Genomic DNA, 14,719 nt, shown 5'->3' on the forward strand with positions numbered 1-14,719 from the left:
GGCCATCATTACACTCTAAAAGGCTCTAATTACAATCAATGAACAGCTCTTGGCTGCAATTTTTTTTTTTTAACAAAAAACTGCATTTGCAGTGTATTCCAGCAGTCTCAGGAGGACTACAATACACATAGGGGTACAGAAGCATGCTCAGGGGTATTTCAGCATACTCAGGGGTACTCCAGCATACTCAGGGGTACAGAAGCATACTCAGGAGTGCTCCAGCACACTTAGGGGTACAGAAGCATACTCAACGGGGCCTCCATTAAACATAGGGGTTCTGAAGCATACTCAGGGTTACTCCAGGACCAGGGTAGAGAATACTGCTAATACAGGGAAATGATACCCTGTTTATTTCCGCAGAACTCACACGCTGCCAGTCCAACCTGACCGAGCTGAACCAGCTGCTGCAGAGCCTGGAGATCATGCAGAGGACACAGTCTGCCCCCAACTTTGCAGACATGCAGGTAACACACAGTGGATAACATGCAGGGGCCTTTTCAATTCATGACTGAACTGAGAATAGAATTTTCCCCAACACTCTGCTATTACATTACATTACAGGCATTTAGCAGACGCTGTTATTCAGAGCGACTTGCACAAATTTGACATAGCACTACATAGTTGTAGATACATAATAATGCAGAAACGTAGTCAGATTATGAGAGAACTTCTAGAACTCCGAAACACAGAGCTGTCCACCAGTGCCCTGCTCAAGTACATGGGGGCAAGATTTCTCATTTCTGTTTTGGTGTTTGGTGTCTTTGTGTGCATCTTTTAAACACGTTTTTGTTGAACAAATGAGGTTTTATGAAATTGACATTAACAGAAACTCCATTGATGAATTTGAACGGCATTTCATTAACACGGGATCGCAAGGCCAACACAGTGCATGCTGACTCCAGTCCAGAGGACCCCAGTTTGCACAGTGCTAACGCTGCGTCGCTAATGCTAACACTGCTTTAACATCTTGTTGACAGTATTCACTGCTGCTTGTTTTAATACTAACTGTAGAGATGAGCGCTTTTGCTTGTGCTTGTTAACCACCTCTCATATATTTTGGTCCATGTGTGTGTGACGTAGGCTAATTGTGTAGACATGTCAAAGAAAGACAAGCGCATGAGCAGAAGATGGAGAACAAAAAGTGTCAGCAAAGACGCAAAAATGCACCTTCAGGTACAGACTTCCCTCTCATTCTATGTGTCACATTGTCTGAGACGCCGGTAAATGCAGATGTAACCTTTTACTTCACTAACGCAGTTCAGCCAGTTCATTTTGCTGATCATTAACCTCACAAAACTGTGTTTGTGACAAATATATAAAGAGCAATAGCATTTTGAGGTAAATATAAGCAAATGTTACTGCTGGATGTTACTATACCATAGAGCGTATCCAAGCACTAGGGCAGTTTTTTAACAGATACCAGACTGTGGGGCTCATCCATGCACAAGAACAGAGCCTTAACAGACCAGACCATAGAGCGTATCCCTACCCTAGAACAGTGCTTTAACGGATAGCAAACCATAGAGTGTATCTACGCACTCGAATCACACCCACTGGATGGGCCCCCCAGCAGCAAAAAGTAAATTACATGTCTTTTTCTTTTTTTTTGCATTAGTGCAGCAGTTGCAGGTGGTTTCTATGGTGATTTTAAGGGGCAGGCCAGATATGAAGGGCTGGCTCCCACTGACTTCATTGGTGCAATAGATTAGGCCAATAAGATCTCTGAGGAGTATAAAAGAGAGCTGAAATCCTCTGACATTTTACCGTTTACAACAGGTGAACAGGTGTCTCTCAGCAGCATAACGTAAGATCCCCTGAAAAGCAAAGGAAACCCTGTGTGTGCAGCAGGTGCTTTAGAGCCCTGTCATTTAAATGATAAAGCCTCCTGCATTAACATTTCACTTCAGCCACACTGAGGTATGCATGTTCACATTGCTAATGGAATGGGTGGGGGGGGGGGCTGTGACTTTAGAGGGGACAGTTATTGGGTGTATATGTTTTCTATTTTGCTTTTATGAATTGTCCTCGTAAATGTGCACATGTACAATTGAGGTAGTTCCGACAGTAATGCAGGTGGCTATGCTCCAAAGGTCCCCCTGTAGACAATGTTTATGAAGCTTTATATGAAAATGCTCTTAGCTGGTGGTGTCAGCAGTTGTTCTCTGTGGGACAATGACTATAACTTATATTTGTAACTCCAAGGGTCATATGCAGTGTATTTGTATTTGATCATGTGCAGATTGGTAGTGTTTTTGTCATATGCGGGCTGGTAATGCTTTGCTCATGTGCAAATTGGTGGTAAGTTCATCATGTCAAGATTTGATATTGTTTGGTGCATATTGGTAGTGTTTTGATCATGTGCAGATAATTGGTATTTGGTTATGTGTAGATCGGTAGTGTTTTGGTCATGTATAGATATCATTGGTTAATGTACCGGCTGGCATATTTCTTTTCATTGCCTGAGTGTGTAAGTTTAGTGTCTGACTCTCATGCCTGTCCACAGGTGTTCTGTTCATGCAAACACTTGAGAAGTGTTAAAGTAAGAACCTTCCTGCCCAAATCCCCTGTCTTCTCTCACTCACTCTTTGGGAAGAACGGAATATGATCAAAAGTCCTTCCCTCTTTCGCAAAATATGCACGCCCAGGTGTCAACACCGAAAGTGGAAGTGTCATACTGGCTTCATCCAATCATTTGTGTTTTTATTTGAATACTTTGCAATTGCAGCTGAAGTTAAACGTGATGCTTCAGAAAATGCAGCAGACATTTATCATACTTCTTGCTGAACGTTGCTTCTCTGGGTGTTTGATTATGGTTACATGTATAATTCTGAATCTGTGATTTTGCGTTCCGAGCTGAAATTTTTCCTCGCACGAACTGATACAGTTTTAAGAACGGCAGGATTTGAAAAGGTCTGAAGACCTGCAGAGAAACAGGATCGCTCTACAGATGTGAGCTAACCTGCTGGGACATCTGCCGCATGGGCTCCCCTCTTTGGTTTCCACGGTGTTCTTTGTCACGGAAGTCCATTTTGATTGTGTGATGTCACTTCCTTTCTTTTCTCTATTTCTTCAATCAGAGGCATGATTCACTTTTGTGTGTTTGTTTGGGGGAGAATTTTAATGGATGATTCTAGCTTCACACTGTACTTGATTTTTAAAAAACACGGTGGAATTTTATTCAGCAAAAGGCACATTCCAAAGTAGACTTTTTTTGTAGTCTAAAAGAGAGACATCTGTCTTCGTGAGTGCGTTTGGATGTAGATTTTCAATTGTACTCACAGGTTTAAGCCAACCACATTTAAAACAACCACTACTGAACCAAAGTGCGGTACAAACGAAATACACATAAATACAATTTGTGAACGCACACAAGGCAAATAATTTTTTTAAGAGACAATGTTAATTTATTTGAGATGAAGTCATTTACATTTCTCATTTGAAGAGAAGGGAATGGATGGATGTATGAAAGCCAGGAATTTTATTCAGATAATTGAAGTTCTTGTTGATCCAGTAAAATAAAATTCTACTGTTCGACACCCCTTCGTAGATCACACCTTGTGTCATCACCAGTCAAGTCTGTCGGACACCTCAGGTGATGGTGTACAGAGAAACAGTGTTGGAATGCGCCTTTTGCTGCAGCTAGATTTGGCAGAAGGCAAATTAACCTGTAATGTTATTTAAGCCCCGCCTCTTCCCCAGAAACCTGTGTCCATGGTAACAGCATGCAGGGTCACTGACGGCGTCCCATCCCTTCCTCCCCCCAGGTCCCTCTGAGCGCCACCCTGTCGCCACGGAGACACTCATCCAACCCGAATCTGTGCGGGGACGCGGTGGACTTCCAGACCCCCGTCGCGCGTCTGGGGGACTCCCTAGAGGGCGCTACAGACTACATGAAGCTGCAGGAAGAGTTCAGCGTCATCGCTCACAAAGGTACAGACTGCCACCTGCAGCTTTCAGAGGAAACGCGAGCGGCGCAAACTACATTTAAGAGTTCAGCCAACGCTCTTATCCGGACACAAGCGGATGTACAGGTTTAGGCAAAGAGCAGAGAAGACACCAAGCCATCTTGTCACAGCTGATAGCTACAACGAGAATAATGTTAGATGCCATAGTAAGTGTATATGGTGCTTTATGCAACGGATGGCTTAGAGGATACAGTTGTGGTAAATCTATGCCACATGCCAAGTTTGGGTTTGTTGTGCCCAGACGCTGTGTAAGCAGGTGTATTTTCAATCTGCAGCTGATGATACTGTGCATACAGTGCAGTTCAAAAGTGTTTGAACAGTGACACAATTCTTTATTTTTATTTTTTTTGGCTCTGTACTCCAGCACATTGGATTTGAAATAAAAAATATTAACTTGAGGTTACAGTGCAGACTATCAGCTTTAATTTGTGGGTATATATCCATATTGGGTGATCCATGTAGGAATTACAGCCCTTCTATACATAATTCCCCATATTAGGGGACCAAAACTAATGGGATAATCAGCTGTTCAGGTGTTTCGTGGCCAGCTGTGTGTCACTGTACCGTTAAGTTTCTGTCCAAGTACATACGAACTGCACTGCACATCTACATCCGCTGTACATACTACTGCATGTATATTTATGTCTCCATCTACAGAACTGTTCATAAGTCACTTGAATATTATCGGAGTTCCCTTAACTTGTTTCTCTATCTCACAAGTGAAGCTATATTTTTATTAAGTTTTAATGTTTTTTTCCATTTGTGGGTTTTTTTTTGCTTAATTCGATGCAGTTCACTCTCTGCTCAAGTCGGCCTTCAACACAGTCGCTATAGAGAAGGAGAAGCTGTCGCAGCTGCTGTCCGAACAGGAGCAAGCAGGCCAGGCCTCGCACATCCTGGCGCTAAGACGGTCTCTCTCTCAGGTGAGACGCGCACATCTTACCCCTCAGACGGTCTCTCTCTCAGGTGAGAGAAGCACATCTTACCCCTCAGACGATCTCTCTAACGGTTAAGTTTAGGGAAGCACTGTTCTAAACAATGCCTTACTAAGAAATGCAATCAAAAATACAGTTCACCAGAATATGCAAGTATGAACTGATATTTTTTAAACCTCTGTGAAATTGCACCTTAGTCTTTTGCTCTGCCTGCAGAGGTATATTGGTTCTTTCCTCATAACTTCCATTTAATACCAGGAGCCACTTTAGTTGCCCTTCTTTGTACTTTATTTTAGAGCTTCTCTTAATATTAATGAGGTTTGTATTGCCGTTGCTGATGGTGAGATTCTGGCTGTCTTACTGTTTGTCCTGTGTCTAAATAATGAAAAACTTTTATTTTGCAAGCTCACCGTATTGTTGTCATTCACAGATGGCAGCATCATCTGATCTCGTTATGAAGGACAAACACTTTCACTTCATATTGAACTTGTAGATAAAACAAACATGGGTGTATAGCAAACAATGCAGTATTTACTTGCTTAGCCAACACTGAAAAGTAAGATTTGCATACATTACATACATTAGAATTAAACCAATATTCATTCAGATTCAAACAATCAGAGCCGTGCAGCCACAACCTAACAAGTAGCAAAGTGCGCAAACCTATGAAGTAGCAAAGCTGCTTACTCGTAGCCCTTGTTAAAATAGGGGAGGGATCATTGCCAGTTGTTGTGGGGAAAAAAACTGTTTCTGGCTCATAAAAAATAAATGTACATGTTCCTCCAGCCTGTTGCTTAGCTGGTGAACGGTCATAAAATGCATTAACAGAAAGAACATTTCAATGTAGATGAATGTAACATTAGTATGGTGAGGCTGGCGCTGCATTTAAAGCAGTTCATGCCAGCGTCTCGGTGTTAATGATCCATTACAATTAGCAAGTTCCCTTAAAATGCAAACGGGGTTGAGGTACAGTGACATCAGCGTGGTTGTAATATCATCCCATCCATCCGTCCATTTTCTAACCGCTTAGTCCAAATCAGGGTCACGCATGTGTGTCTGCATGTGTGTGTGTCTGCGCTTGTGTGAGCATGTGCGTGTGCTTGTGTGTGTGTGTGTACATGTGTGAGTGCGTAAGTGCGTGTGCGTGTATGTGTGTGTGTGTGTACTTGTGTGTGCATGTGCATAAATATGTGTGCATTTGTGCATCTGTGTGAGTGTGTGTGTGTGTGTGTGTGTGTGTGTGCATGTGTGCATCTGTGTGAGTGTGAGTGTGTGTGTGTGTGTGTGTGTGTGCATGTGTGTGTTCATTATTTAACGTGACGTGGTCTCCTCTCCTGTCCCTTCTCCGCGCGGCAGGCTTTGACTCAGAACGCTGAGCTGAGAAGCCGGCTGAACCGGATCCACTCCGAGTCGGGCCTGTCTGAGCAAACGATCAGCGTCAGTGTCATCTCCAGCGCCGACAAGGTACCCAATCAGCGGCTCCAGCCCTCTCTGTTCTCCTTAAACCTGCGGGTTCCCCGTACAGTGGAATTACGCATCTGCGCCACGGAGAATTTTCAAATTCGCAGCAGCCTTTTCAATACTGGGCTAGAATAATACACTCTGTCTTATTAATGATCACCCGCTTTCCCACTGAGGTAAAGAGTGTCCTCTTTCTGTCACAAGGTCAGCTTCTTCAGTGTAGAGTATGACATCACCTGTCTCCGGTATGACATCACCAATCGCCATGGTGATTTGCTAGGAATAACAGACATTATGGAACAGTGTATTACTGTGGAGACTGCAGAACTGAGGGTGTCATGTTCGTTTAACTAATTCATTCTTATGCTCGACACCACTTCTAGATACCCTTGGAGACTAATACTCAACAGCAAAGCACAGCTTGCTAGCCAGAGTGAATGAAAGATGTGAGAAACTCCATTGACATTGGAATTAGTTTCCTGATCCAAATTCCTGACCCTGCTTCACACACTTGGCCGGCCTGTCTGTCTGGAGCCCAGATTTATTTACTGCTCTCAAATCGCCTCTCTAATCTGTGCAGAACAGAACTGAGGGCGGGCTGTGCTCCAGAGAGAGCTCCCTCCTCCTCCTCCTCCTCCTCCTGTGCTGTAGAGTGCTGTGTGATATTCAGCTCACAGAGAGAGGAGCAGGCTGTGCTCCACAGAGAGAGCTCCCTCCTCCTCCTCCTCCTCCTCCTGTGCTGTAGAGTGCTGTGTGATATTCAGCTCACAGAGAGAGGAGCAGGCTGTGCTCCAGAGAGCTCCCTCCTCCTCCTCCTCCTCCTCCTCCTGTGCTGTAAAGCACGGTGTGATATTCAGTTCACAGAGAGAGGAGCAGGCTGTGCTCCAGAGAGCTCCCTCCTCCTCCTCCTCCTCCTGTGCTGTAAAACACTGTGTGATATTCAGCTCACAGAGAGAGGAGCGGACTGTGCTCCAGAGAGCTCCCTTCCCCTCCTCCTCCTTCTCCTGTGCTGTAAAACACTGTGTGATATTCAGCTCACAGAGAGAGGAGCAGGCTGTGCTCCAGAGAGCTCCCTTCTCCTCCTCCTGTGCTGTAGAGAGGAGCAGGCTGTGCTCTCCAGTCCAGGAGCCCTCTCACTCCCAGAATACCAGATAGGAGATCCAGATAGGAGCCAGAATATGGCCTGTGCTCAGTCAGCATTTGTCATTAACTTTGACTTTCAAGTAAATTCACTTTCTCTTCACAGACTCAGATGGAGGAGCTGGTTTTAGCGCTCACTGTATTTGCCAAACTGTTTGTGAAGAATGAAACTTGTTGCCTTTAATGGTTGGTCGAATTAAAGGGCAAATGTTGGTTGAGTGCCAGCCTGTGCTGTGAAGGTGATTGGACAGTAAGGGGCTAATTGTGTTCCATCTCTATCTTCATTGACTTTCACTTCTCTTTTAACAACTCATTGAAGAAGCCTGCTTTAATTCCTGTTCTTCTGATCTGTGTGTCATACCGCATTCCCTGTGGTCCTGTATTTATATGGCTGGGGCTAGTTGTAATGTACTGTATTATTTTATGAGTATATTTTAACTGCCTTGTTAGATTTTTATTGATCTGATTTTACTGTTCATTTTCACATTTGTTTATTGTTATTGTTGCTTTCTTTTGCTTGGAAAGAGTTTTGAAATAATGAAAGGCACTGTAAAGATTTAACTTTTGCTATTATTATTATTATTATTATTATTATTATTATTATTATTATTAATAATGATAATTTCATTGTCTGTTTCAGGCCTGCGATGATGCGCATGTAGGAATCCCCCTGTCCCAGCAGGTCTCCAATGAGAGCCGGCTGTCCATGTCAGAGTCCGTGTCCGAATTCTTCGATGCGCAGGAAGTGCTTCTGTCAGCCAGTTCATCAGAGAACGAGGTGAGACAGGAAGTGCTTCTGTCAGCCAGTTCATCAGAGAACGAGGTGAGACAGGAAGTGCTTCTGTCAGCCAGTTCATCAGAGAACGAGGTGAGACAGGAAGTGCTTCTGTCAGCCAGTTCATCAGAGAACGAGGTGAGACAGGAAGTGCTTCTGTCAGCCAGTTCATTAGAGAACGAGGTGAGACAGGAAGTGCTTCTGTCAGCCAGTTCATCAGAGAACGAGGATTGGCTAAGGAGTCCACACACCTTGTTCTCAAGGCCTTGATTGACTGCTGATTGAAAGGAACCCACTGCGGCACTCCAGGACTGGAGTTAAACCTGCAGGCACTGTGGCCCTCCAGGATTTGAGTTAAACCTGCAGACACTGTGGCCCTCCAGGGCTGGAGTTAAACCTGCAGACACTGCAGCCTTCCAGAACTGGAGTTAAACCTGCAGACACTGCAGCCCTCCAGCATATTGGTTTGATGCCCCTGGTGTGCTGTGTTTACTGAAGAACCACCATAGAATCTTCCAGCTTTGAGTGACCTCTGCAGCCCTCCAGGCCTGGAGTTAAACCTGCAGATACTGCAGCCATCCAGGGCTGGAGTTAAACCTGCAGATACTGCGGTCCTCCAGGACTGGAGTTAAACCTGCAGATACTGCAGTCCTTCAGGACTGGAGTTAAACCTGCAGACACTGCAGCCCTCCAGGTCTGGAGTTACACCTGCAGACACTGCGGTCCTCCAGGACTGGAGTTAAACCTGCAGACACTGTGGCACTCCAGGCCTGGAGTTAAACCTGCAGACACTGCAGCCCTCCAGCATATTAGTTTGATGCCCCTGGTGTGCTGTCTTTACTGAAGAACCACCATAGAATCTTCCAGCTTTGAGTCCCAACCTTCAGTTGAAGTTTCACCTACACAAGATTTTTCAGAAGAAGCGTCTGTCCGTCAGTTTTTAGCACCATCCCAAACTCATTCCCAAAGTTAAACAGAGTGAGGTCACATTGAAGAGAAGTTTGTCAGGCCCATTTTTTATGAATTTGCTGCCCTGGTACAGTATGAAGTTGTACGTAATATACGTCATAAAGCTGGTCACTAATTGGTCAGTTGGCTGTGGGTTCTTGCATATGGACGGGGTAGGAGACGTAAATATGATGTAGTTGTGCTGTGCTGTGCCTCATATGTGTACTACGTGGGAAGCGCGTATTGTCATGTGACAGGAACTCCCGTCTCCCAGAGCTCTCAGGCCTTTCTCCCGTCTCCTCCAGGGGTCCGATGACGAGTCCTACGTCAGCGACGTGAGCGATTTCTCCGAGGACAACGCCAGCGTCGCCGACAATATTTCCAGGCAAAGTACGCAACGCGAGCTCTGCGTCCTGCTCTAGGGCGCGCCTGTAGGGTGACGTGAGCCGCGAACGTCCTCTTTTGCCCGTAATCCTCCCCAAGCCCTGGACTCTGGGCTGCCCCTGTCCTATTATGCAAGGTGTGAACCAAAATGGCCGCAGGTGCTGAGCGCTGTATTTAAGCAGTGTGGGACCCCTGAAGTGTGGAGGCCATCTCTCTAGGTGGTTTGTCATTCATCTTTTACATTTTACTGATGTCTTTCCACCATTCATATTTTAACCGATAAGGTAATTAGATACCCTATATACAGGGTTAAGCTTCCAAGGATAATTCTTTGCTGTGCCAAATAGATATAAAATACACCAGGTGTTTTGATCAGGTATCTAGATCAGGTACAAAGACCAGGTTGGTTCTGGCAAGTGATAAAGACCTGCTTGATCAGAACTTGTCTTTGGTGCAGCAAATAACTGCATCTTAGGAGCGCTGAACTGTGCGATTCATTTTCTTTCGCTTTTTTGTGATTCACTTTGTTGGAAGTGATTTAATATAATGTTTAAAAATCCTCACCGCTGTTTGACTGTGTCATGCTACGTTTCCCCAGCTAGCTAGCTGAATTACGTTTTCCATGTCTGCCCAGTTTCATGAAAAAAAAAAATTTAGAGATTGTGTTGGTGTAGCTTGTTCTCCATACAGTAACTTTCTGTAGTGTTTCTCAGTTGTGGCATAAATTGAATGTTGGCCCTTATAAGAACGGGGCACTTTTGTCCTAAGAGTGAAAGCTGCGTCACTCTGTTAACCAAGTGGATGTGCTGCCAGTCAGGGTGCACTGCTAAATACTGATTGGATGATGTGAGCCCCCAGTGGGTGGTGTGAGCGTGTCCTGTCGTCTCAGTGGCCAATGGCGAGCTGACGGGAGGGGCCTTTCGAAACGGGCGGCGCACGGGCCTGCCCGCCCCCTCCCCCGACACCGGCAGCATCAACCTGTGGAACATCCTGCGGAGGAACATCGGGAAGGACCTGTCCAAAGTGGCCCTGCCTGTGGAGCTCAACGAGCCCCTGAACACCCTGCAGCGTCTGTGCGAGGAGCTGGAGTACGCCGAGCTGCTGGACAAGGCCGCCGAGACCGACGACCCCTACGAGCGCATGGTACGTCCCTAACTTACCCCACCCCTACGAGCGCATGGAACGTCCCTAACTTACCCCACCCCTACGAGCGCATGGAACGTCCCTAACTTACCCCACCCCTACGAGCGCATGGTACGTCCCTAACTTACCCCACCCCTATGAGCGCGTGGTACGCCCCTAACTTACCCCACCCCTACGAGCACATGGTACGTCCCTAACTTACCCCACCCCTATGAGCGCGTGGTACGTCCCTAACTTACCCCACCCCTATGAGCGCATGGTACGCCCCTAACTTACACCACCCCTACGAGCGCGTGGTACGTCCCTAACTTACCCCACCCCTACGAGCGCATGGTACGACCCTAACTTACCCCACCCCTATGAGCGCATGATACATCCCTAACTTACCCCACCCCTATGAGCGCATGATACATCCCTAACTTACCCCACCCCTATGAGCGCATGATACATCCCTAACTTACCCCACCCCTATGAGCGTGTGGTATGTCCCTAACATACACCACCCCTCTGAGAATGCAGAGACTTAAATATCTAAACCTTGCAGCTATATTTTCAGGCGTATTTATTAAATTATTTGTTCTTTTAAAATACAGGTATTATTTCGTATTATACAGCTGTGGGCCTCTCAGATGTGGTTCTTTAAAATGAGGTCATATCCTCATGTTTGCTTTGCTTTGTTTCGCTAATGAGTCATTCTCCTCTAGGTGACTGTTGCTGCTTTTGCAGTATCCGGATATTCGTCCACCTACTACAGAGCTGGAAGCAAGCCATTCAACCCCCTGCTTGGAGAGACATATGAATGTATACGAGAAGACAAGGGACTATGCTTTTATTCTGAGCAGGTATACAACTACAGTCTGCCACTTACCATACAGTGGTACTAGATGTTGTATGCTTGATTACTTCTAAGTGATCAGTTGAAAGTGAGAAAGTTTTAGATTAATTGTTTTTCTGATTGGAAACACAAATTCAGATCAAGTAACTGACTGAGCAAATGAAGTAATTAAGAGCAGAAGTTGGCCTGAACCAGATCAGTGGTTGATGTGCACCCCTGCCATAAAACCGTTCTATATTTATTAGTGCTTTATATATATTAAAATGATATTTTTTTGGAATTCATATTAAGGGATTAGTGTTCGGGCTGGATATAGTGCTGCTGAGTGGAGCCCTCATACCTCAAGGCCCTAGTGCTGTCACAGAAGCACTCCCACAATGCCCTGCTCTGCAGATGCATTAGTCTGTGGGAGTGCAACCTTTCCTCTCCTTCTCTAGTTTCTCCACCCATCCCCCTCTTCCCTGGGGTGGAATTACTCACAGAAATTTCTCCCTGTGTGACTGTTATTTTCCAGGTGAGCCACCATCCCCCCATCTCGGCATGTCACTGTGAGTCCAAAAAGTTCACCTTCTGGCAAGGTACGTCACCAGACATCTCTGAACGTAGACACATTGAATCGATATTGCCGCAAATACGCCAGCATGACAAAGTATCAAATATGGCATCTTGAAAATGAAACAATTATGTATTGCCACTTTACAAGTATTGATTATTGTACAGCTAAAGTGGTAATGGATGATGTGTTAAACCTTTCTACCGCAGCGTAGCTCTTTGTGCTCCCACCCAGCCACAAAGACGAGACCCTTGTTTGTCTTATCGCTCTGTAATTTCATTAAACGGGAATAACGGTTCTCTGAGTGAGCTTGACTGTGGGTCCATTTTGGCTCCAGAACTGACCGCTGTTTTTATTCCTGACTTTCAGATATCAGGTGGAAGAACAAATTCTGGGGCAAATCCATGGAAATCTTACCCATTGGGACGGTCAACGTCATGCTTCCAAAGTAAGATAGCCGGGCCTCCTGTTCCTTCCTTCCACAGAGTGCTCACTTCTGTATAGAATTTCTCCTGTGGTCCTTCAGCGGATGCTTTTAGTCGATGTGATTTATATAAAAGCTTTACACACGGTAAGCAATCAGCACAGTCTGTTCAAAATCTTTCCCGTAAAGGCGAAAGGGAAGATTTCACGCTCTTCTCTCCAATAGAAGCTCCGAACTGATAAAGACCACTGTTATGCTAATCGAACGTGCATCGGGCATTAATTCTCTTTTTGTGAAACTATCTGTTCACAGCACAGTCTGATCTACACACCGGACATAACCGTGGTGCTTCCCTAATTCTCGATAATCATAAACTTCAGCTGGATAGGAGAATATGCATCACTCTTTTAATTTCTTTTAATCGTTTGATTTGGTGTGTAATTTCCTCCATGTCTTGCTGAAATAGACAGTGGCAGCCTTCTTTTGCAGTGGGTTTACTTTTGTCTTTCTGTCTGTTGTTGGGTCACCAGGTATGGCGACCTCTACGAGTGGAACAAGGTCACTACCTGTGTACACAACATTCTGAGTGGGAGACGGTGGGTGGAGCACTATGGAGAAATCACCATTAGGAACAGCAGAAGCGCCACCTGTGTCTGCAAACTCACCTTTGTCAAGGTGAGAGCTCCACCGTGCACGCCAATGTCCAGCTGCGGGGAAGTATTATTCATAAATCATGGCACGAGCGTATGTCTCCGCTAAGGCTGTTTGTGTCAGTTGTAAGTTTGCTGGGTGCACTGATGCTAGTAGATATGTTGTACACAGCAGTGTTTCTCCTATATTTATGTTACACTGCTTTGAGTGTAGTGTCCTAAATTACATGAACTGCCCCTTTAAGAGAAGTATGTGCAATCGGCTAGAAAGGTATTCTGTGCGTGCAGCCCAAAAAAAGTTTTTATTTTTTTATTTTTACTGTATCCCGTCCTCGTTGCCATTGTAATGATATGATGTCCCCTCCAACGATGTAAAGCTAAAACATGAACTTTACTGAACTTTTGTAGAGAAGTCATTACACTTGCAGCTGACAACTTCTTCAAACTCCACTAAACTGGACTGGAATTCAACTGGAAGTCCAGATGATTTGACCCTTTAACTAGCAGCTGTGTAACTCAATTAACGGGTTAAGCATACAGCAGATGTAGCGTTTTACATTACATTACATTACAGGCATTTGGCAGACGCTCTTATCCAGAGCGACGTACAACAAAGTGTATAACCATAACCAGGAACAAGTGTGTCGAAAACCCTAGAGAGAAGTACCGGTCCAAGTGCAGGGAACAACCGCATGGTTCAACTTGGACCCTGAAGGTTAAACTGATTAACACTAACACAACGAGAACGGCAACAATGCAGTCTATGGAAAAAATACAAGCAGTAGTTAAGACAGTTAATGCACCTAAGTCACATACGAAACAGCTGCCTAGTTACAACCCTAAGCTTACAGTCATTTAGAGGGGGGTAGGGAGGGATGGGGAGAGGTGCAGCCTGAAGAGGTGAGTCTTCAGTCGTCGCTTTAAATGGGTCAGTGTCTCAGCTGTTTTAAAGAGGATTGGATCCCAGGATGTGCTCTCGCTCCTGAATTTGGGTCAGAGGTTCAGGAGGTTTGTGCTGTCTCCCTGTTTGACACCCGCCATCTCTCAGGGGAACTACTGGAGCTCCAATGTGAACGAGGTCCACGGCGTGGTGCTGGACCAGGAGGGGCGGACCGTGCACCGCCTGTTTGGGAAGTGGCACGAAGGCCTGTACTGTGGTGTCCCGCCATCCGCCCGATGTGTCTGGAGGCCAGGTGCTGTGAAAGACTCTTGAAGGGATAGTTCACTTCCTGGAGTGTTAAAGGGATAGTCCACTTCCTGGAGTGTTAAAGGGATAGTCCACTTCCTGGAGTGTTAAAGGGATAGTCCACTTCCTGGAGTGTTAAAGGGATAGTCCACTTCCTGGAGTGTTAAAGGGATAGTCCACTTCCTGGAGTGTTAAAAGGATAGTCCACTTCCTGGAGTGTTAAAGGGATAGTCCACTTCCTGGAGTGTTAAAGGGATAGTCCACTTCCTGGAATGTTAAAGGGATAGTCCACTTCCTGGCTTTCTACTTCTACTGGAGTA

General features: G+C 45.4%; 1 protein-coding gene across 4 annotated transcripts in view; it reads left to right on the plus strand.

The window, feature by feature from the left end:
* Positions 1-14,719, plus strand: part of LOC118214235 (oxysterol-binding protein-related protein 6-like) — a 40,581-nt gene that overhangs the window by 20,830 nt on the left and 5,032 nt on the right. For 2 of the 4 annotated variants that reach the window (XM_035394013.1, XM_035394015.1), the window contains exons 8-21: positions 361-464; positions 1,081-1,173; positions 2,504-2,539; positions 3,765-3,930; positions 4,758-4,888; positions 6,257-6,364; positions 8,142-8,279; positions 9,530-9,614; positions 10,498-10,751; positions 11,456-11,593; positions 12,101-12,164; positions 12,509-12,587; positions 13,094-13,238; positions 14,262-14,406. In XM_035394013.1, coding sequence (XP_035249904.1) covers positions 361-464; positions 1,081-1,173; positions 2,504-2,539; positions 3,765-3,930; positions 4,758-4,888; positions 6,257-6,364; positions 8,142-8,279; positions 9,530-9,614; positions 10,498-10,751; positions 11,456-11,593; positions 12,101-12,164; positions 12,509-12,587; positions 13,094-13,238; positions 14,262-14,406 — 1,686 coding nt within the window. The remainder of the gene's footprint in view (positions 1-360; positions 465-1,080; positions 1,174-2,503; positions 2,540-3,764; positions 3,931-4,757; positions 4,889-6,256; positions 6,365-8,141; positions 8,280-9,529; positions 9,615-10,497; positions 10,752-11,455; positions 11,594-12,100; positions 12,165-12,508; positions 12,588-13,093; positions 13,239-14,261; positions 14,407-14,719) is intronic. The other 2 variants (XM_035394016.1, XM_035394017.1) reach the window with 2 other exon arrangements.

This window comes from Anguilla anguilla, chromosome 15 (genome assembly GCF_013347855.1).
Source record: "Anguilla anguilla isolate fAngAng1 chromosome 15, fAngAng1.pri, whole genome shotgun sequence".
Classification (NCBI taxonomy): Eukaryota; Metazoa; Chordata; class Actinopteri; order Anguilliformes; family Anguillidae; genus Anguilla; species Anguilla anguilla.